This window comes from Oxyura jamaicensis, chromosome 1 (genome assembly GCF_011077185.1).
Source record: "Oxyura jamaicensis isolate SHBP4307 breed ruddy duck chromosome 1, BPBGC_Ojam_1.0, whole genome shotgun sequence".
In the NCBI taxonomy this organism is placed as follows: Eukaryota; Metazoa; Chordata; class Aves; order Anseriformes; family Anatidae; genus Oxyura; species Oxyura jamaicensis.
The window spans coordinates 137,744,961-137,767,015 of record NC_048893.1 but is presented as its reverse complement, the minus strand read 5'-3'; the positions used below and the strand labels follow the sequence as shown (position 1 = coordinate 137,767,015).

Genomic DNA, 22,055 nt, shown 5'->3' with positions numbered 1-22,055 from the left:
CCCCCCCCCCCCCCCCGGAAGATATGCTAATAAATGAGCTAACGAGGGAAAACGAGAGAATGCTTCCCCCTTTGCAGCCAGCACACGGCACTCCCCCATGCTTACAGCCCGCACAGCCCCATTCTCTATGCGGAATATTAAAGGGAACAGAAATTCGCTCAATAGTAAGGCTCTTCTGTTTGCCACTATGCTTTGTAGCCTTGATAATAGACACAGATCGATGTCTGCAGACATCCAGCTCCTTGAATGATGAAATCTGTTCAGCAAAGCATGCGGTTAGATTTCTGATTTAACAGTTTACTCCTAACCTCTTGTGAGTCACAAAAGTGCTACATGTGAAAATGTGAGGCTTTATTTCAAATTGCCTCTAGCCAAGTAAGACAAAGCTAATTTCTGGTCTCACTCCTTCCCTGTAATGGCACAGTAATTTCTGGTTTTCTTTTCTTTTTTTCTAAGCTAGAGAAAGCGGGAGAAGGAAAAGGCCCCACTCCAAGTCAGCGTGACTGCTTACAGCTCACTGCCTCGTGTGATTGTTCTAGGGGGGCTGAAAGGCACGTGGACGACAGACAGTGATCCTCCCCATCCAGCTTTGCCCCCTCAGGCTGATAGGCAGCCTCCACATTTTCGAGCTGCCCTCCAGCCCCCTGCCTCTCAGTGCTGCGTTTGCAGGGACATGGTCAGTACCGACACTAGAGATCTTGCGGTGCTCTGAAAATACATTCTCCTTGGTCCAACCCGGCACAGTCCTTGTGGGGGAGCAGATCACCCAAATAATGATCCAAATGATCCAAATCTCAGAGCTACAAAGCAGTAGGGGGTAGGCAGTACAGGGCCTACCATTTACCCACTGGGCCTCTTCTCTCTGCTTGGGCTCCCCGTGAGCACAGCTGAGGATCTGTCCCATGGTCTCTGGGTTATTAAATGCACCATAGCATGTATGGAAGATGACTATATAAAAATAAAATCCCTTTACCACATATAAGAATGTGCTCTGACTTTCTATTTTTGCCTGAAGTATTTTTTAAAAAAGGGGGGTTGGGGGGGATCAGTGTATCTGAATGTTGAAGATTTCACCGGGAGAGAGTAATGGCTTTTGCCCAATTAAAAGGAGAAGAAGTGAGAATATCACATCTCTTGATATTCATAATAACAATAATAGCTTTCAGGCACATACCATGATTCTGAACTGAAGGGCAGTTAATTGCAGAGACTTTCCCTTCCCGTTATTCAGAGTCAGTGCAGAAGCAACAGAAGAAATACACTGAAATTAAACCTGGTCTACCTACATGTTTATATGGTACCAGGAAGAGGGAGTCCTGGTTTTGGGACCCACCACTGCTGTGCTGTCTTATAGCAGTGCATAGCAGCACCTTGAGTGGAAAAGTTTCAAATTTGGCTTCACTGAACTTAATTGCCTGAACGTACAGTCCAAATTTGTTTTAATATGTGAACCGTGTGCTCACAGATGTCGATGATGGGTGAGAGTCTGTTTCTGTGGAAGTCGGGAACAAAATTCCCACTGGCCTCAGCAGGTCCCAGGTTTTCATCCCGTGCTTAAAATGTTCTTTGAGATATTCATTTATGTGACAGAGCTTGTCTTCTAAAAAATCTTGTTAGTACAATGTTCACAGTGGGTCCCCAATGCAACATTTCTGGCAAGGGTCATTTAACCCGGTATTTATAGTTACATTATGAGGAACAGAGCAGTAATCACCCAGCTTTTAGAAAACTTCCATAGAACTGGATGGTTTCTCCTTTTGTCATTAAATGAAACCTGAGGTGTGCTAAATTGCACTCACTGTTACTCATGGGGTGTGGTAGACATCAGGGGCAGTACAAAGCAGGTACTGCACTAGCTCTGTGTAGAAGGTATCAAAGATAGAAGAACAGGTGCCTCAGGAGGCTTCACCCTAAAGGCTTGAGCTGGTCCTGTGAAGAACAAATTCAGATGCCTCCCAGGTGTGAACAAATGAACAGAGGTTTGAGCAGAGGTGGTGTTTTTTTGTTTTTGTTTTTGTTTTTTTTTCATCTCCTGTGCTCATTGTCTAGGCCAGGAAAACAGGGAGCAGATGATCTATAAGAGATGAGCACTTGGGGAGTGCCTGAAGGAGGGCTGTTGGCTAAGGGAGAGCTGGGCAGACGTGATACTGAGCATCAGCGATGCCACCACGAAGCATGCGGTGAATGGATAGAAGCTAATGAACTGGAGAGTCATAATCAGTGCTGAGTCCAAATATGAACACTGTTCCATTACAGCTGCTCAGTCTGAAGACTTGGTAGATAAAGCATTAAAATACTGTTGCAAATGACCCAAATTCTTCTCACCCCTGTAAGGCTGAGATATTTCTTCCTTCTCTTCTTCCAAAAAGCTCTTAATCTTGATGTACACTACTCAAGAGGCTTCCAGAGGGTAACATCCCCCTTCAGATGAGCCAGAATTCTCATGTTCTGGACCCTGGAGCTAATTTTAAGAGGCCAGCCCTACCAAGGGCTTTATGAGAGGATGCTCTGCCCCTCCCAGCAGTAACCCACCTGCACGCTGGAGTCCTGGACCAGGCAGAGCTGCTCCTGTATCTTCTGGAGCTCCTCCTGCTGCCAGCGGATGTTGGCCTGCAGGATCCGCGTTCGCTGCTCTAGCTGGTCCTTGATGGTCTGGAACATGCTAAACTGTGCCGAGAACTGAAAAAAGGGGGAAAAAATCAGCCTTTATAATAGGAATGGGCCTTGGTATGACATTATTTTGAAAGAAGTTATTGGTTTCCTGATTGTAAAGCACAGTGAAAGGAATAAAGTAACATGTTTGTAATATAGTATCGTCTAGGCAGAGATAAATCTTTTCTATTTCCAATTTTACGCACATATATTAAATTGCCTCAGTTATAGTGATCTTCTTATAAGTGACCCTGTTCTGTTAGAGAATTACCAGAATGCCTGTTTTTGAGAGTATGCTGCTTTAAAATATCAAGAGCATCTTAACTGGGTGGCAAATGAGAGCACTATTATTATTAGCGTGTAGTTTGGAGCCCTTAGCATGGCAAAGCTGCATATTCCAAATGTGTTTTACCAACACTTTCCTTTCTCCTCACAGAAATAGCAGTGCTGCAATGGTTTATTCTGCTGATTACTTACTACGTGATCACACAACAGCTGACCCCAGTAAATATTTTCTTCATTTCTGCAACTGAGTAGTGGCCAGGGTACAAGAAATACTCGTTAAGTTATTTTTATACATGGCATAAAATAAATAGCCCAGCTCAGTGGGAGAAAGGCTATTCTAAATAATAATACAAAATGGAGATCGCTAATAAGGGTCAAGAAGAAAGTGCAGCCTCCAGTAGCAGCAGTGCCTCGCATGAAGCTGAATCACTCCATAAGCATGGAGGGGACTAGCACGGCAACAAATTCCTAGCTTATTTGGTATTTACAGGCATGATTCAAAGTCCACCAAAGCTAATTATTACTTTAATTGGCCTTGGAATCACTGCTTTGCATGATCTCATACTCCAAAAGTAAAAAAACACATGGAGTAAAAAGCATGGTGTAATACTTCAAAAAATAATAATAATAATAAAAATATCTGTGAGCATTTCTGTAATCAGGGCATCCAGGCAAAAAATAAATAAAAAACATTTTGCTGTGACTTGCATGACTTGAAGATGGCGCATTGTTCCTGTGGTTATTTTTGTGGCTCTTTTCTGGGGGGTGAAATGATGCAAGCTGCTGGAGCCTTCCTGCTTAATGGAGTTGCACTTGCTTACACCGTTTCTGGCTTTCGCTTTTATAATAGGAGAACAAAAATGGTAACAAGGAGGGAAATAAGGAGCACTCTGGTGCTAGCAACACTGTACAGATGAATGAAATTTCTGGGTACTTAGAGAAGTCTAAATATGACAGGTCAGATTTGTATCAGCTAACTGCTTGCTTTGCAACAGCTAAATACATGAAAGTACCTTCACATTCCCTCCAGCAAACAGCTGAAATCTCCGTGTAAATGTCCTTTAGGTGAGAAAGGAAGAGAACTTCAGTGGGTTTATTTATATGTACACATCTGGAGGGCGTCTTTCCAGCTCAGCTCAGGAGGTTACCCTCCAAAGATTTTCCTCATATGGCCACTTTGAGGGGAGGCTGGTTGCTAGCCGTGGTTGGGGGAGAGGAAGGCTACCAAGGTGTCACATGCAGATGCTCTGGAGGCCCCCAGAGCCCACTTCAGTGGGAAAGACATCTGTGAGTGCTCACAGCTTGCATGATCTACCCAAGGAGATAATGTGAGCACGTTGCCTCAGGCACTGTTGTCAGCAGCACCGTCACCTGCAGCCCCATCCTCTCCCAGAGCAGTGTCAAAGCCCCTGATGTGAAGCTGGTGTTACTTCTAATTGGTGTTAAAGGCGAGAGCTCAGAGCTGGTGCTTGCTCTTTCTCTACTCCATGCAGAAAGCATTAACCCAAGTAATGGATGAGTGGAAACCTCTGATGTTTGGGAATGGAGGTGAGTGACTCCAAGGGGCTGCCTGCTGTGCTGGTTCGAGCCCTGTTCCATGTTTCAGAAGAGTCCTGGGCGCCCTGTTCCTAGGAGTGGAATAATGCAATGTAGCAATGGTTTGACTAGGTTAAATGCAGCCAGTTCCTGCTTTAATGTGGTCTGTACAGAAGGACATTTTAGAAAGCCAGGTCTTGGAACCTAATTCTCTCTGTATTAACTCCGTTACTGAGGTCTACTCTGAAGTCGTTAAGAGAGTTTTTATCAGAAAGGAATTAAAAACAATTTCAGCCAAAACCTTCATTTTGACTGCCTGGCTTGTTGATGGCAAACTTCTCATTAACATGTGAACTCCTTAAAGACACTTTGGAAAATCAATATGATTTACTTCAATTAATGAATGTAAGGAATTTTATAGCTGAAAATTTTATAATGATTTTATACTTCAATAAGAAACAATTTCCATGTCCAGGCCTTAGTTTTAAATAGGAATTTGCTCTGTAATGTTGCACACAAAAACATTTTGCTGTTGATTTTAGATCATTATTCCATGATTTTTTCGGCACCTTCTTATATTTAACATATTAAGTATTGAATATGTATACTGAATATTCAGTATATAATCTAGTATTGTCTTTTTTTTTTCTTTTCATGTTCATCTTGTCATAATACACTTGACAGCAACAACAGTTAGCTGGTCTAATGGAATGAGAGCTGATAAGGAAAAAGACAAGGAACTCTCTTTTAATTTTTCCGTTTTCCTCTCTGAAACTGAAGTTTGTTGATAACTCTAGCAGTGACCCCTGTGATTACAAAGCTTCTATTGTTTTTGTACAATGAGACAGTAACAGCAACTGACCTGCACAAGAGAGTATTTATCTCAAGATCATTAACTGTTTTACCAATTAAGGAAGAAATCTGTAATTGTGTAATGCATTAAAAGAGCTTGACTCAAAATGTTCCACAGAAAACACTGCACAGCTTTAACTCTGTCATTAACATCAGAACAGGTTGATATTTGACTCATTAAGGTGTTTACAAACTTCTGTGGTATCCTCAGAAAAGTGCATGGTATAGCTGTCCCAGCTTTCCAGGTACAAACTGGAAAGACTCAACTGGTAGTCTAGAAGACTCAACTGGTAGATATCTATAGTAGCAGAGGATCAACAGTTTAATCAAGTTTTGTTAATGCATGGAAAATAATAATGATAAAGTGGTAATTTTAGTCTGCTTTCTTAAAAATAATTAAAAAAATGAGTTTTTCATGCAGCCCAGGGAGTGGGACCAGCACACGTTGGGTGTGAGCACTTGGCACAGTCCCCATCAGAGATGTGATGAACAGGAGAGTTGGGCACCTTGAAGTCATTCTGTTCCTACAAGTTTAAAGAAAATAGGTAGCTGGGTGAAGGCAAGATACCCTATTTATTTTTTAGCTCGGTTTCCGAAAGAAATGAACCTTTCGTTTCCTTCTACCTTCCAACTTCCAATTCTTCTAGGCAGTGCTAGAGACATGCAAGAGTGTTGTGAGAGCCTCAAGAGCGCCAGGTTGCCGTAATGCCATGACAGCTCTAGCTGAGCAGCAGCAAGAGGGACCTGCTTGTTCCCCTCCTGCACCAGTCCCTGGGAAACCAGGTTTCATTAGTTTTGCAGCTCACTGAACAACTTGTTCGTGGTTGTTGTCTTCCGAATAACACCTGTGCAATCCCAAACAGAATTATTAGTGCTGATTATTATTCAGTCATCAACATCCGCTGTGTTGTAGGGGATTTTAATTTATTACAATGAGGCAGACAAACAAACAAATATTCTAATAGGGAGCACTTGATTTAAAGTAAACCATTTACATTCAGGCAGCACCTAGGAATGTGCTTTAGGGTTTGTTCAGATAGGCAGGACGGGGTCTAAAACTGTATTTTGGCAGAGACAAAACCAGCACAGCGTTTGCTTGAAACAAAACCCACCAAAGTTCAAGCAGATGGAGCCTGGGGCAAATGCTGCCTGCTCACTGAAATGCCGCTGCCCCCAGGTGGGGTGTTTGCCACAAGGGCTCTCATCAGAATGCAGGGGCCCTAAATATCCACAGGCTCTGGCATCTGTGTGTCTGGTGAGACCTTCACCTGAGGGTGAGGAGCAAAAAGTCAGTGGGCAGCAGCTTCTGTGGCTCTTCCTGCACCTGCATGCCCTGCCTGCGGGGCTGTGGGACTGTTTGTGGTGCTGTTTTCCAGCTTCACAAGAAGGGGATCTCTAGCTTGAGCTTCTCCAAGTCACTGCTGAGTGACTGAGCTTTGCTGCTGGTCAAGAAGAGGGTTGTTGGGGGATTGGCCATGCAACTGAACGGCACTGGGAAGAAATGGAGCTGGAGCACCAGCAAGAGTGTTTTACTGGGAAGGGGTGAGGCGGCGGGGTTTTTGGTAAACAACTGGAAAGCATCTCTCCAGAAAGAGCTTTGATAGAGAAGAGAGGGAAGTAGGAGAGAGTCAAGCAGAACATGCACAGGTTTATAATAAATAAACTAATTGATGTTTGGAAATGCATTAATGAATAAAGGAGAGGAATATCTGTAAAAGAAAATGACTGCTCAGAGCAGATAATTGATATGCTGTTTCTTCACTGCATGCCAGTGTGGAGTCGTGAAAAGAATATTAAACACAAAAGATAAATGAGAATTTGTTATTTAAAAGCAGAGATCCTCAGGACTTTTTATGTTTTATATGCTACAAGGAGAAACTCTGAGATCTTGCGAGGGAGTACAGTGTACAAGAGGTAGAAGCAGCTTAGGTCCAGGACTGTCATTTTTAAAATCAGAGGATGATGAGATAGATATTCATCGCAACATGACCACAGGGCAGAAACAATGAGATAGGAACACGTTACTCAAATTTACTCCTTCAAAATCCACTGCAAATTAAACACTGGCTTTTTGGGCCATCACCCACACTTGAGATGTGGGTTCACAGATTTCAGTGGAGGATTTTGTCTCTAGTGACATCCTCGCTGTTGCTAGCACACCCACAGAATAGGTGTTGTGGAACTTGTGTGCCTTTTACTGCTGGCTAGTTGTGCCTCAGCAAAGCCAAACTGATGTTTTAGGAGTGTCTTTGTTAGTTTTTGCTTTTAATTCTCATTGTAGCCTTGATTTTGAAGGGACCTGATTCTTTAGAAGCAAAGTTGAAAACTGATTTTCCATTTCTGTTTTCTGTTCTCCTGTGAAGTAGATGTGTTTGTGTACTTGAACCTACTCGCACCTGGGCTTCTTCTGTATGCAGAAAAACATTTAAACACACAAGTGTACAATTCAGATTGCTTTCTTTCAACGTTTTAAGAGTTTGAGAACTGGTAGATTTGGGGATTATATCTACTAAAGAAATAACCTAAAAGCCCCAAAAGACCTGGCCTCTCATAATTAAGAAATTTACTAGATGAAGGGAGAAAACACCAGGAGAGAGGCAAGTGATCTATTCCAATTCCGAAGCCCCAACTAACCTGTGCCAGTGGTGCAGGCTGACTTTGCAAAGTTGCTTGTGGCAGCAACTGCTGTGGAAGAAGCTCACATGAAGGCTGAGAAGGCAAAGAAGCCTAGGTTAAAACAAAGCAAAACAAAACAAAACTTTACTTGTAAGTTTGGCTCCTTTAAATTCTAGGTTTCTTCTAATGCCATGGCTTTTGTGCAAGTCATTTTGATTTGCTACACTGCTTACGTGGCACATGCCTTATACCTTCTGCCTATTCCTGTGGCTCTCGGGAGTTACCTGCAGAGCGGTAGGCTGGCTGAGTCTGTGTGCAGATAAGTCCTGCTGCGTGCTGGGTGTCCTTTGCAAGGGGGTGCTAGCCTCTGCAGTCAGCTTTGTTGGCGTAGCTGCAAGAAAAGTGTGGGTGAGTTCTCACAACCTGCAAGTCTTCGCCATTGGAAGTCAGGGTTACAGGGAGACCTGGCTAGAAATGATTACGGCCTGGCTGAATTTTAGATGGCGTCGAGGCTGTTCTTGTTGGCTTCAATGGGAGTAAAATTAGACTGATAAGAGGGTCTGGGCAAAGATAAAAGTCAAAGAGATAGATCATGATCCTGTGCTCCAATGAGCAGAGCAAAAGGACCCACGAGCTGTTCTAGAGCAGCTGGAACTCCCTTGTATGGGCCAAACAACTAAATTTTGGTTAGCTCATTGGCTTTTCTTCCAGACCAAGAAGTCATGGCTGGAGCACCCTTAATCTTGGCCATAAGAGTTATCACCCTTAGGCTGCAAATATCAGGTAAGTCAGGAGGGGCCTCTCATTGCTCATACTGACACCCTCAAATCTGAATACAGAAGTCTTTATTTTCATAACAGATCTAATATCAGGTCTCATGGCTAGTTCTGCTACCCATTTTCCAGGGTGTGGATGGTCAAACCAGAACCTTCCATCTCATACATTACCATCACAGATGTTGCACTTCATTGTCACTGACAAACACATACCAGTACCTCATGTTAATTTGCAGCCATGGTATATAGACACCCATTCTGTAACTTGGCTAAATACAAAATAATGCAGTAACCCAGGAATGCCACTCACATGCTGGGTCTGACTTGGGTGTGTGGGAAGATTTTGGTGAGCTCCTGGATGATACCGAGGGTGTCCGGCTAGCACTGAGGATTGAGGCACCAATATCGAGTGCATTAAAGTGCTGTTCAGGATCCAAGCTGGAGCCACTGTCCTGAAACAAACAGAAAGAGAATAAGTATTGCATCTGTCAGGGTAAAAACATTTTGAAATGCATCAAGTAATACTTGCAGACCCAGTTTTTTTGGCTGGCCTAAAATTACTTGAGCAGAACTAATCCCAGGTAGGCCAGCAGAAGACTTGCGCACATGTGTCAACGTCCCTTCCAAATAGCATCTAATTAATCCTCTTTCCAGTAAACTTTCACTGAGGTGGAAATAAATAGGAAGCTACTGCCATAGTCCTTTTGCACATTCAGATGTTTTTCTGAAAGTGTGTTTTGCATACAGTTGGACTTGACAGCAACTGCAACCTCTGTGAGACACTCAGCTGTGTGGAGCTTCTCTTTCTTCCCTCAGCAGATCTTCTCGATGTAGCCAAGAAGGATCATCAGAACACGTCCAAATGAGTCTCGGAACTGTAGGACTTTGCCAAGGATACATGAAGATATCTCACATTGCCCCTGCCCATGCTCCACTTAATGGTTTCCAGGTTTATCCTTTCATGAACTTATCCAATTTACTTTAAAATTATTCAAGTGAACAATGAATTCTGAACTTGTTAGGGAATCCACTCAGAAAGACAATGCTGAAATTTTCAGTGATGTTAACATAGGAAATAGTTGCAATTACTACATGTATGTATGCAAAAAACCTTGTCTCACTGTACCTTTAGTGCTGAGGACACGACCTCTGAGGACACTTCTTCCAAGCCCATCTCCTGTCTCCGCTCTACCCGAACATCTGCGTAACTGAAAGTAAAATATAAATCTCTGTACCAGCATGGTGGTTTTATACTTCACAAAATGTGCTTCAAGCAAATAGATGAACAGATTATTGTGAAATTTTACAGGTTAAATGAACAGCTTAAAAAAATCACGTCAGATGCAACTGCACAACATTTGAGAGACTGTTTTAATTTTCATTCCTTTCTCTACCTATCTTATTGAAATCAAGAAGTGTATTAAAGAGTAGAGGTCAAGCTCACATCCTAAATCTATTCTGCAACTTCACTGAAAAGCTTCCACGCATCTCTTAAAAAAAACCAGAACAGAACAAAACAAAACAGTAAAAAACCCAAGGATTTAAGGAACAGCATAGTAGAGTAAGATGCCTATTCCCTATTTTTGCACAAGATGGAAAAATGCAACAGTTACTCTGCCCCTAAACTCGTGGTTAATAAATGAAGCATAGAATAGAGCAAGGCTTAGTCTGAATATTCTTCTACAATGCACAGATTTCCTTCAGAGAGCTTAGGCTTCATTTTTCTAGCAAAGAAGACACATCATGTTTCTAAGAGGAAACGTTTGAAATCTTGAGGATGCCCTTGTCTTACTGTCCTTTACATCCCCGCTGGCTGACGGCAGTTTCCATACCTTACCACCATGTGTGTGCACACAATGAACTCTGGCTTGGAGTTCCACTGGTGGTACGTGATATAGTAATGGGTCTGGAGCCAGATCCACTGCTGTCCTTTGGTCAGAAACCGATAGCAACACGACTTCCCCTTGCCAAACTGCATCACTGTGAGGACAGAGTACACACAGCTGGTCACACAGTTATCAGCGTGAGAAGGACGTGAAATATGAACAGTGTTACAAAGGTGTCCACAGCCCCACTGGTTCCCAAGGGAGATCAGAGCCCGAGTACCTTTTGAGCGTGTGGGCCTGTGAATCTTAGGATAGAGATGATCATAACGATCTGTAGGTGCCTTCTTCTGACAACTTGAACAGTACATTCTTTAACAGTACAATTAACTTTAACGCTAGACACAATTGCATTAATGTCTGCTACAACTTAAACATAAATCTTCCCCTGGTTTATGTGCTGCTCACATACTGCTTAATGAGGCATCTGGGATTAATTTCTAAGAGTGATCATCTGAAAATCTATAGCAGAAAAGTACAGGATAAAAATACTTGAAAAGATGAATATTCCATATGGATGGATTTTAGTGACTGCAGAATGAAGTGAGTATACGAGATAACATTGTGCAAACACAAAAATCATTTGAAACTGAAAGAAAATTCCCAGGCTGACAAGAATTTGAAGCACAGTAAACTGTGGTATAAGTTTCAAAGATTCAAGGACAAAACTGTCTGCTTTTTGTTCCAGCGATTTCAAGGGGATCCCAAAGATGCACATATTTAGCCTTTCTATATTTTAATGTCAACATATAAAAAGCTAATTTTGGCCAGATATTTTCAGGCCACCCAGGGGCAGTAAGACTGAGATGTTCCAGTCAAGTCCATAAGTAAATATTTAAAAAGGATTGCCTCATTTTCTTTACTTAGTGAGAGAGCTTTCCAATTAAATCTTAATAGTCTATCTTTAAATAATCACAGGTAATGTCAATGCCAAATACTTGGTGAGGAACAGTACAGTAAATAATCTGCAATAATTTTATAAAATGCGATCTCCTCAGAAATTTATTGATCTATTCCCCTGTATTCTTTACCAACAGAACAGGGGTCAAATCTGGCATATTTTACCCATTCAATGAGTCTCACTGACTACTTCTGGGAATAGGGGAGGTGAAAGTGCTCATTCCAGAGCTAGAGGAATATGGCCCACATGCTGATCAGCTGCGATGCACCAGATCTGTTATAATTACATTAAGGCATATGGCTGTGAGGCAAAGGTTGGAACCTCACCTTTTGAGTTTACACCTATTTTAACTGAAACTACATTTTACTGAAAAGGGGTGTCCTGGTTAATTAATGGAAATGTGGGCTCTGCAATACTTACAGTGTTCATGGCACCTTGCGAGCAGCTCTAGGTCATCTATATGGTAATAGTCATAGCCAGAAGTACCCAGCACTTCAAAAGGCAAGTATCCTATAATCGGCGGTGCTCTGCATTTAGGCACAAGATAAGTGAATTCATACAACCAGAAAACAAACAGCGTGTCTGCATGTTGGCATGGATATGCTAAAAGCCCAAATCTATTATCACTCATAGGCATATAGTCCCAGCTGCCAGGGGACGGGATCCTGACTTTGCCCCATTGTGCCTGGGATGCCCAGATGGGGTTTGCCTTACATCTGGGACCGGTACCAGTACAGCAGTGCCTGTGGGCACCTTCCTTCCAGCACGAAACCTGCCATAAGCTCTTCTTTTCAAGGAAGAGGTGCGGGTGGAAAGCAGCTCTGTTTCTAAGGGGCCTTCACGTGATAACCTGCGGCAAAGGAGTTGTAACTCAGTGGGAACTGCACACACAGTCATGGGCTGGATTTTGAAAGAACGACACACAGCTGTATAATAATGAGATGTTTTTGCTGTGGGACAGGCTTCAGTCCATTGATATTTTTAAAACAAACAAGAACAAGATAATCACAAATTCTGCCTGAGAAGCAGGACAGTTTTCTTTTAGAAGACGGATAAAAATAAATGCAAGGTAGAATAGTAAACATCAGCTTTTGTAGGAATTTTAGTGGTAGTCCTCCTGTTCGTGTGATTTAGATGTGAAACATAACACCATTTGAGAGAATTGCACTTATGAAAATAGCAGTAAACAAGCACAAAACACAATCAGGAGTGCTTTTCTTGTCACCAACCTGTGATCCAGGAATAAAAATTTCCATTCCAGACTGTGTCTTGATGTGAATTCCTCTAAAGGTTCTTCCACGATGCACATCTCCTGTATGGTGAAGAAAACTGACTTACTGAGAGTTGCAGCTTCACCTCTCTGCTTCATCTAGCTTGTGTTAGTTATAAATACACAGTACATACATAAAGAGATAAAAGGGAGGATTCATACATTTCCTGCTAATTACAAAGAGCAATCTATTGCATCTGTTCCTGTGTCACTGGTCATTTTCCCCTCATCAGGGTCACATCTGACCCCAATTCCTCCCACCCTGTCCAGCATTCTCAATGCCTTTACTGCTCCCCTCAAGCTCCCTCTGCCTATTGCCTCTGATCTGACCCCCATTTCTGAGGGGGAAACAAGGTCTGGGTTCTTCCTAACTTCAAGTATGAAAGTAGGGGTTGAGACAGTGAGTGAAGGTGTCCTGCAATCCCTCAGTGGTCAGACAGGCATCTTCAAGGCCCAGCTCCTGCTCCTCTAGCTGCCTAGAGTGAGCCTGCAGACTGCTGGCCTGGGACTTGCCAGCATCGTGCTCGGAATTTGGAGTTGTCCATGGTTCCCATTTCTCCATGTTTCTCATGTGCTGGCTGCATAGTAGCAAAAGGTTTCATGCATACCTTAAATTCCTCTCTTCCCCTCTCCAGTTCACACCGAAACCCATCCTGATGCCAAGAATATACTCTACAAGTTGATAGTTGCTCAGGTGCGATGGGCAAACATTGTTACATGAAACCAAAATGCTGATTCTGCCATGCTCAGCTAGTCAGATACATATTTCTGCCTTCATCTGAGCGGACAAAGCCAAGACCAGGCATTACATGACTCATCCAGGTGAACTGCAGAGATCTGTGTTTAGGATTTCCTGGCAGCAAAAACCTTCCCCCGGTGGTTCAGCTGCTGCTGTCTCCCTCGCAGTGGCTCGCTTGTTGTCGTGTTTGCTTTGAGATGATAGTTACCCCATGTGGGGGAATTGGCTTCCCACGTTCCCAGAGAACCGTAACTCCAGCCTCTGCTTCTAGCGTGACTACTATGGTTAAGATTAATGGGAGGTGTCCTCATGTACCTCAGAAGGGACCTGCTTGCCTGCTGGGGCCGTGAATCAGTCAGGAGTGCCCCACGAGGGCCCCATGCAGTAATGGAGCCAGGCCAAAGGGCAGTGATTTCATCCAGTCTGTGTCTCAGCTGTGCTTTTTAATCTCTTAACCCCTGGGGATGGGACACCTGATGCAGTGGCTCTCATTTGTTAATTAGGGAACCATGGTGTCAGGCACAAGGTTACGTCGTCTATCCTTTTTTTTTTTTTTTTCTCCAGAAGCAACTATTTTACTACCCAGGTTTGGGAGGAGGAAAACGAGGAGCAGTCACCTGAAGACACCAAGGGGCACAAATGAAAGCATGGGTAGCTGTCTGCTGTACACTGTCCCATCACAGGAGCAGAAGATGCACAACCTATCCGCAAAGTGACATTGCTGTACCTCGTGCAACCAGGGTTTGGGTTTCTTGTGCAAGGGGGGCAGGAGTGACACCACTTCTGCAGATCCCGACTCACCCTGCTAATCCTCTTCACTGGATTTCTGTGCATGAAATGTGATATCTGTAATCCATTCAATTAGCTAAATTAAGATTTTTGAGCGTCACCCAGTCTGAAAGCGTTTCGAGAACTTCTGGAATGAGTGGGACCCGGGACCTGCTCTTACCTTTAAAAACTGAGGCGTTGCCAAACGAACGGTGGCGACAAAGCAGATCTGCTTTCCTGGCGATGTTCGGTAAGCCCTGGGGACAGCATCATCGAAGCCATTGCAGGTGGAGTTAGGCACTAGGCAGGGAAAAAGCGGGACCCGGAGTCATGCCTTGTATGAGATTTGCTCTCCCTGCATGTTTTGCAGACTTGAAAGGTAGTAATACTAATTTTATTCACATAAAGTGCTCTAGAAGCTTTTAAAGCTGATATGCATATATTTAAATCCAAGTCAGTCATGTTAGGCAGAAAGGCATCGGAGCTTAACTCCACGTACAAATCTTAGAGGTTAATCCCGATAAAAATAAGGCCAAACCTTATTACAGAGCATAAACCAGCTTTCTGGAAAGAAACCCCACACATCCAATTGCTCACAATACAAATATATGCATGCCTAGCGTGTTCCTCCCGTGAGGCAGTGAAAAAAAGATTGGCAAGGGAGGAGGCTGGAGGCAGTTCTTCAAGCCATCAGTGGCAAAACACTGAGGACCAAAGCCAGCAAGGCTTCGTCGAGCTAGCAGAGCCTGTCTGTGATTTGTAGCTGCCAAAGCGTGTGCTCCTGTTCTATGTTTAAGAACCGTCCCCAGTGTGCTCGATTTCTGCTTGTGTTGAAGAAGAGCAAAGAGCATCCAGTGTATGGCTCTAGCTGCCATCTCTCATGGGTCTGCACATGGCCTGCTGTCTCCTGAAACACTAACCAGAAGGAAAAACTGGGTGCAGTGTGGCTGCAGTTTTTATGTATGGTTTTTATCTGTCTTTTGTAATCGCTTGGCTCGTGTCGCTTTGAGGGCCTGCTAGTACGCCCTGCCATAAAGATGTGTTGCCAAAAGAATGTGTTGCCTTAAGCTTGTCCATAATCCCACGTTCAAATGACATAATGAAAATTATTCATCCAAACCTGAGCTGTTTAGAGATGATAATCCCACTCGCACAGGACTGAGAGAAAACTGTGTTAAGCTGCAGTAGGAACTGGACTTGCCCAGCTGACTGTCTCCCTTGGTCCCTTCCAGTAGCCAGAGGTCACTCATAGTAGTTAATGTAATATTAATGGTGATTAATGCTTCCATGGAACTATCTTTTCTTACTATTAGGCCCCTATAATCAATTTTATGAAGTTTCTACAGTTTGTTTCTTCTGCATAGGGCAAAGCAAGGATAAGCACATCAGTTCCCGTGAAAAGGAATTTTTGTATCTGTCTGGGGAGGAGTTCACTAGCAAATTTTATTCTGGGGTGCTCCTGCGTTATGGTCCTTGGCATAAACTGTAGAGATTGAAGAAGTCTCAATTTACCTATCCCATGTGCTTTTGGTACCCAGAAACCTATTGAAAACCTTAGCATAACAATACCTAGCTGATATCAAGGATAGCAGGGTATGAGACAGAAAAATAAGTGCTCTGAGGAGAATTCACAACTGTAAGTGGCTTAGACCACTGTGTGCACAATACTTTGTGCCACGAAGGGGCAGAAAGATTTCTCATCTGAGAAGGCAGCCCAGGCATGAACATCCACAGAGATTATAGCCCTCTCTTGCAGTTGAGTCTTGAGGGCATGGCAGACTGGATATTAAGATAAAAAATATGGGCAAAATTCGACTCCTTTCACCAGCAAAGCTCACTTGCTCTGGGGACTTCCTAGGAATATGTATTCCAGTTCTGATCCTGGGGTTATGTGCACATAAGAGGGCTTCTATGGGATTATTAGTACAAGAGGTGGAAAAAAGAAGAAAGAAGCTGCAAGAAACAGGAGAAGCCTGAGTAAGGAGTTATTATTTTTGCTCTGATATTATTACTTCCTGCAAGTCTGTTAATTTCTGTAGTCAGACCTGTTTAAAAAGTAATGGCGTGGCTATAAACCCACATTAAGGACATCTGCTGCAGAGAGCACTGAGGTTGCCTCTCGGCCTCCTTTTTCCAGGCTGGACAGCCCAGGTGTCCTCAGCCTCTCCTCACAGGATGTGCCTTGCAGCTCTTTTACCTGCTTTGCTGCCCTCCACTTTCAAGTACCTTAGCATCCTTTTATATTGTGGAGCCCAGAACTGCACACAATGCTAGATATAGTGGGAGAATCACCTCTTTTGACCAGCTGGCTGTGCCGTGTTTAATGCACTCCATAACATGAGAAACAGAAATAAGATAAGTACATTCAGCCTCCAAAGTACAGGTATGGTAAGTTAACCTACTTATTCAGCCCATGGGCTTGAAAATGTTGCTAGTTCCAGGAGAAATGCTGAATGGAGAGTGAATTGCACCAAAGAGAGAAGATGGCTTTTTTGATGTAAGTTGTCTGATGTAAATGGACATCATTCTGAGACAGTGTATTCCCAGAAGAGACCCAAATACATCACTGAACATGGTGTTTAGAAAATAGGATTATATTTCCAAGAGGTAAATGCAATACTAAAAGGGTAATAATTGTCATACAGTATAGCTGTGTAGCATATTTTGGATTTCATCTCTGAGAATGTCTAACTCAGAGGCAGTGAGAGAATAAGCCTGAGGAGATGAGACAGAGCTGGCCTGGCTCAAAGTCATCCAGTCTTCTAACCGATACCGTGCCATCTCCATGTTTGATTGCCTTTGACAAAGTCCAAAGGATTAAAAGCATCCATAATGCAGGCAGGTAATCACCACCTTGAAATGTACATCCTGATCTAAAAGTAACAACTGCAATGACTGAAAGAAACAAAAATATGTGATTTGTTTCTGAATTACTTTTGCTGCCTGACTTATTTTGTTGATATCTGTTCTTTCCACAGGTCTATCTTCACAGCCTGTTTTGCTCTTTTCTTGCATTTGGGCAGCAAATTCCAACTTTTTGGCTGATACCTTTAAAGTACCTTTAAAAAGAGATCAATACATGAATTAAATATATATATGTATTGGCATAATCTTTTAAATGTGCCTTCTGAAAAATCATACTATATGATGCTTGAAGTCCCTTTGAAAGAAAAAATACATGCAACATCTTTAAGTTAGAAGATCAGCAGTGAATTTGCTGAGAGCACAACAGAAGAACAGTCGAATGCAAAATATAGGATGAAGTCTTAGGCTATGATGATATTTACCTTTGTAAGTCAAATATAGGTCTTGGAGTGTTTTTGTCAGAAGGTGTCTGATGAAAATGTTGAGCTGGCTATAACCAGTGGGGTCAGGCGAAGGAGGCCATGTGTGTTTCACAATTAAATGATCTAGATAACACATCCTGAGTAGGGAACTATAAGGTTGTCTGAGAAAGCTAAATACACAGTCAAAGGTGAAACAGTTGTCTCATATATATCAGTTAGCTGATCATGCTCCTCAGCAGGAGTTTTAATAGTGTTCGTGGTTACCTATCAGATCTGCTGCTCCTAGAGCATGATTCTTTTGCAGAGGAGGTATTAAATTACCTGCTAAGATGTAACAAGATAGAGGAAACTGATTTGCCTATACAGGAGGTTTACAAAGAAAAGGACCGGGTATATTAAGGACAAGATGTTAAAAATAAGTAATATGTAAAGAACCAAGCATTAGACACCATATACAAAAAGATTTTTGTCCTTAGGGATACAAATCATGCCACATGAAATGAATGAAAATGTGTTTAAAAACAAACAAACAAACAAACAAACAAAAACAAACACGACAGTATTCAGTTAATAATAGTACAGCAGTCAGTTGCTTGGTCATCTTATTTTAACGTAGGATGTTTAAAACATAGTCTTCCCGTAAAAGCAAACCTCTCCTTTTTGTGATTTGAGAGAAGAAATCCCTCCTTGCTATTTTGCCAGTAAATGTTAATGTTTAAAGAACTAGCTTTAGTGACTGACAAACTGAATGGCTATTTCAAAAAACACAAGCCAAACAGACCAGAATAAAACCCAGCGTGTTTCACATAAATAAACTCAGACCACAGATAAACAGGACGTTCAGCAATTAATGTATGTAATGAAGAACTCTGAAGCGCTAATGGCAAGCAAGACTGCACTCAGTAGCTGTGGATGAGTGACACAGATGGTGTCCGTACATCACTTGTCGATTTGGATCTGCTCTCTCCTTCCTCCTCCTGCCTTCCTACATGGATATGAACCCCATGCAGACCCTTTAGGACAGGTGTGGTGCCTCTTGGCTCGGTGCTGTGGTGGCCCATAGAGAGCCCGGCGTAAGCGGTGTAGGTTGCTAGCAGCAGATTCTGCTATATTGTTAATAGTAAATAATAATACATGGCTGTCAGTTCTGATCAAAACACTCATTTCAGATTGAGATGTTCTTGTTATCAGATGTTTCCGCATATGCTTGCGGAGAAGATCAATGGATCTTCTGCATAAATCTGTTTATTTCCTTTAAAAGAGAATTCAGACTAAGTTAATTGTTCTGGGAGCGAATATTATTTTCTCCTCAGTGTAATAATTTCCTTGATGGTTATTCTTATCTTAAGAGACACATCAGCTAACAGTAGACTTATCTGCTATTATTAGCATCCAGTAACTAGATACTTCCCAAGTTTCCACATAATTGGGAACAAAGACACACAGTTTTAAATTCCACTACAATATTTAATTATATTTATATTACTTGATCGTGAACTCTTTTCACATAACAGTTATCTCCTCCCTTAAGAGGAAAACCTCAGGCATTTTGGATAAAAGGACAAATCTGCCCCTTTAAAGATGCTGCTGTTCCTTTTTTCTGTTGGTGAACACTTTGAAAGGCAGGACTTAGTTCCTCTCAGGAGTGTTTAAACAAGTATGTCACCTCAGGAGTATGATACCAAAGCCTGTATTTGGTTATATAATGTGAGAGATCTTTTTCTGTTTACAAATGTGCAAACAATTCTTACAGGAAGGATAAATCCAGCCCACCTTATCTTTTCTTATCAGAGTGAGCTATTAAGCAGCTTTGCAAAATAATTCATTCTCACTTAATTTGGCATTTCATAGTGGGAGATAAACATTTCATTTAACTTTTTGGAGGATTACATTTCTTGTATTCCTCCCCCCTCAGCTGAAACTGGCTGGGAACCACTGTGTTATTCATTGGTGATGCTGGCGTGAGTCTGCCCCACATCCCATACTACTGGTCAACAGGTGCAGCGCTGGCACTTGGTTTCCTCAGGTATTTGAACGTATTCAGCTCCCTTGTTAAATTCGGGACTACAGAAAAGGCTTCAATTAATTGAATGGAGGTAGAACTGGAATGGACATGGTCCTGAGCAACTAGCTGTAGGTGGCCCTGTTTGAGCTAGGGGTTGGAAAGATGACCTCCAGAGGGTCCCTTCCAACATCAACGATTCTGTAATTCTGCTATTAAAGCACTTAGATCCTGAAATATATAAAAATATCGAAAGGTGTTCTTATTTGAAACAAACAAATAATAATAATAATAATAAGATCTTTTGCTTTGTGAGCAAGTAGGCATTTCTCATCAAAACAGGGAGGGAGCTCTACCCTCCTTCTGAGTGGCCTGGAGACCATCTCCCTTCCTCTCCAGGGACTACCGAGTCTTCTTGTCAGGTTACAGTCCTGCTTTTCTCATTGAAGCTTAATTAATGATGATTATATAATCCTCCCAAATGGAAAATCAAATCTCTTGTATTTGATTTAGCACAGCCAGTGACTCATGCAGTCGCTCCGCACAGCTTGCACTGCTGCTTCGCTGGTCGGCCCCTCTTGCCTGGGCACAGATAATTCGAGGGGGGTTCACTCATGTGCAGGCAGCTCGTGCCACGTCCCTGGTGGACATACAGCTGCAGAAATGTCTTTGCAGCAGGGGTCACAGAGCACTGCACCATCCTCAGGACGAGCCCAGGCATGGATGCTGCTGCTAACCCTGGCTCGGGGCTGGTGCAGCTCCTCTTGCCTCCGGCTATAGCTGAGCCCAGGAGCTCTAGGGACAGTGATCTTCTGAAAGACTGAACACATGCCGTGAGCAATGTGAACTTTTCTGGCAATTTCTGGGGGTTGCACATGCATCTCCCTGCCTTGGACCATCTGAGATGGGGGAAAGCTGCCAGCGACTGCTCCTTTGGGGGAGCAGCACAGGCTCGGTGTAGGCAATGGGAGATCCCTGACAGCAATCCTGGTGACAAGTCACCATTGTAGATAACAGGTATTTGTTCTGCTTTAGCTAAATAAATAAATAAATAAATTCTCAATGGCTTCTCAGTGTTACAGCGAAATGGCCTTTAAAGCTGAAGGGGGAATTAGCCCCACAGCTCCTGCTGAAGTTAGGGAGAGCAGCTAAGCCCCTAAGACTTTCTAAGTCTCAGTCCTTCAAATTAATCCATTCAAACCCATCCCTATATGATTCTCTCAGCCATAAGTCACAATGCGATTAACAGAGGAGGTACGAGGGAGGGGACAAAGACACCGGGACCCCAGCACACATCACTCTCTTCCCCTAAGCACTGCTTCAATACCAGCAGCGAACAAGAATAAAATGAGCCTGAGAAGGAGAGAACTCAGGGGAGGTTGTGTAAAAGGTTACATGGAAGGAGAATGAAGCTAGTGACATTTCTGTTAAAAGAGGCCGAAAACGGACCTACCAATACTTCAAAATGTTTGATGAAGATTGAGAAGGAAAGGTTCGGGCTGCCGTTACGACCCTTGGTTAATGGGAATGGGATAGGTCAGTGTTGGGGGCACAGCCTAATGTGGGGGACCCTGTGCTGGTGTAGCAGGGACACGCAGGGATAGCAAGCTCAGGAAATGCTCAGCAACTCATGGAAAACAAAGGTAGAATTTGGCACTGGGTGGATAAAAAGGAACGGCAGAGATTTGTAGTTGGAGAGGAACATCCTGTATTAGTCTCCCATGCGTAAAAACATGCTCACACTTCCACTGCTGTGAAAAGCTACAGGGAAAAGCATTCTTGAATACATCCATAATGAACATCTCCTGCTAATTAAGCTTAATTTGCAATTTCTGTCTTTCTCCCTCCACAGTGTGATCTGCTAACTCTTTTCTTATCTTGGGCTTAGCCTCTTTCCTCCACAAACACCTCCGAAAAGCAGAAGCAGGGGCTAACATATAGGAAGAGCACTGCCCTGAGTGATGCATCTCTTCCCTGCCACCCTTCCCACTGCTGCCTTTCTCACCTGCCTGGCTTGGGAGCACTGGCCTCACATCCAGCAGGGGACTGGCTGGGGAACAGTATTTATGTCATGTAAATGTAACATAAAAAGATAGCAATGGATGCACAAAGAGACCGACTGAAGGGTCCTGCTGCAGCAAGCTGGGAAGAAATTGAAAGAGATCACACAAAATGGAAGATTTAGAGGAAAGTGGCACACAGACAAAAAAGCAAAAAAAAAAAATGAAGCAGAAAACACACGTCTTATTTGAAAGCTATAAACCAGGGTCCTTGGAAAATGATTTGGTGTCTTCTGAAATCAATATGTTCCCACTTAGTTTGTATGCATTGAAGTAGGGGAGATATCAGGAGCAACAGAGTGAAAATGTAAGTTTTATTCTTCTGAGAAATAGCCACTGATCCAAATGCTGGGATGTGAAATCCTAACGGGGAAGAGGGCAATTTTAAGGTCACGCAAAAATAAAAGGCTGAAAATCCTTGAAGAAAA

At 42.8% G+C, this 22,055-nt stretch overlaps 1 protein-coding gene across 5 annotated transcripts in view; it reads right to left on the bottom strand.

The window, feature by feature from the left end:
• The window catches only part of NPAS2 (neuronal PAS domain protein 2), a 99,287-nt gene that overhangs the window by 9,542 nt on the left and 67,690 nt on the right, over positions 1-22,055 (bottom strand). For 4 of the 5 annotated variants that reach the window (XM_035316079.1, XM_035316078.1, XM_035316081.1 and 1 more), the window contains exons 8-16: positions 14,460-14,578; positions 12,731-12,813; positions 11,922-12,028; positions 10,550-10,697; positions 9,844-9,925; positions 9,028-9,169; positions 8,226-8,332; positions 7,960-8,052; positions 2,533-2,679 (exon numbers count right to left, since the gene is read on the bottom strand). In XM_035316079.1, coding sequence (XP_035171970.1) covers positions 2,533-2,679; positions 7,960-8,052; positions 8,226-8,332; positions 9,028-9,169; positions 9,844-9,925; positions 10,550-10,697; positions 11,922-12,028; positions 12,731-12,813; positions 14,460-14,578 — 1,028 coding nt within the window. The remainder of the gene's footprint in view (positions 1-2,532; positions 2,680-7,959; positions 8,053-8,225; positions 8,333-9,027; positions 9,170-9,843; positions 9,926-10,549; positions 10,698-11,921; positions 12,029-12,730; positions 12,814-14,459; positions 14,579-22,055) is intronic. The other variant, XM_035316080.1, reaches the window with a different exon arrangement.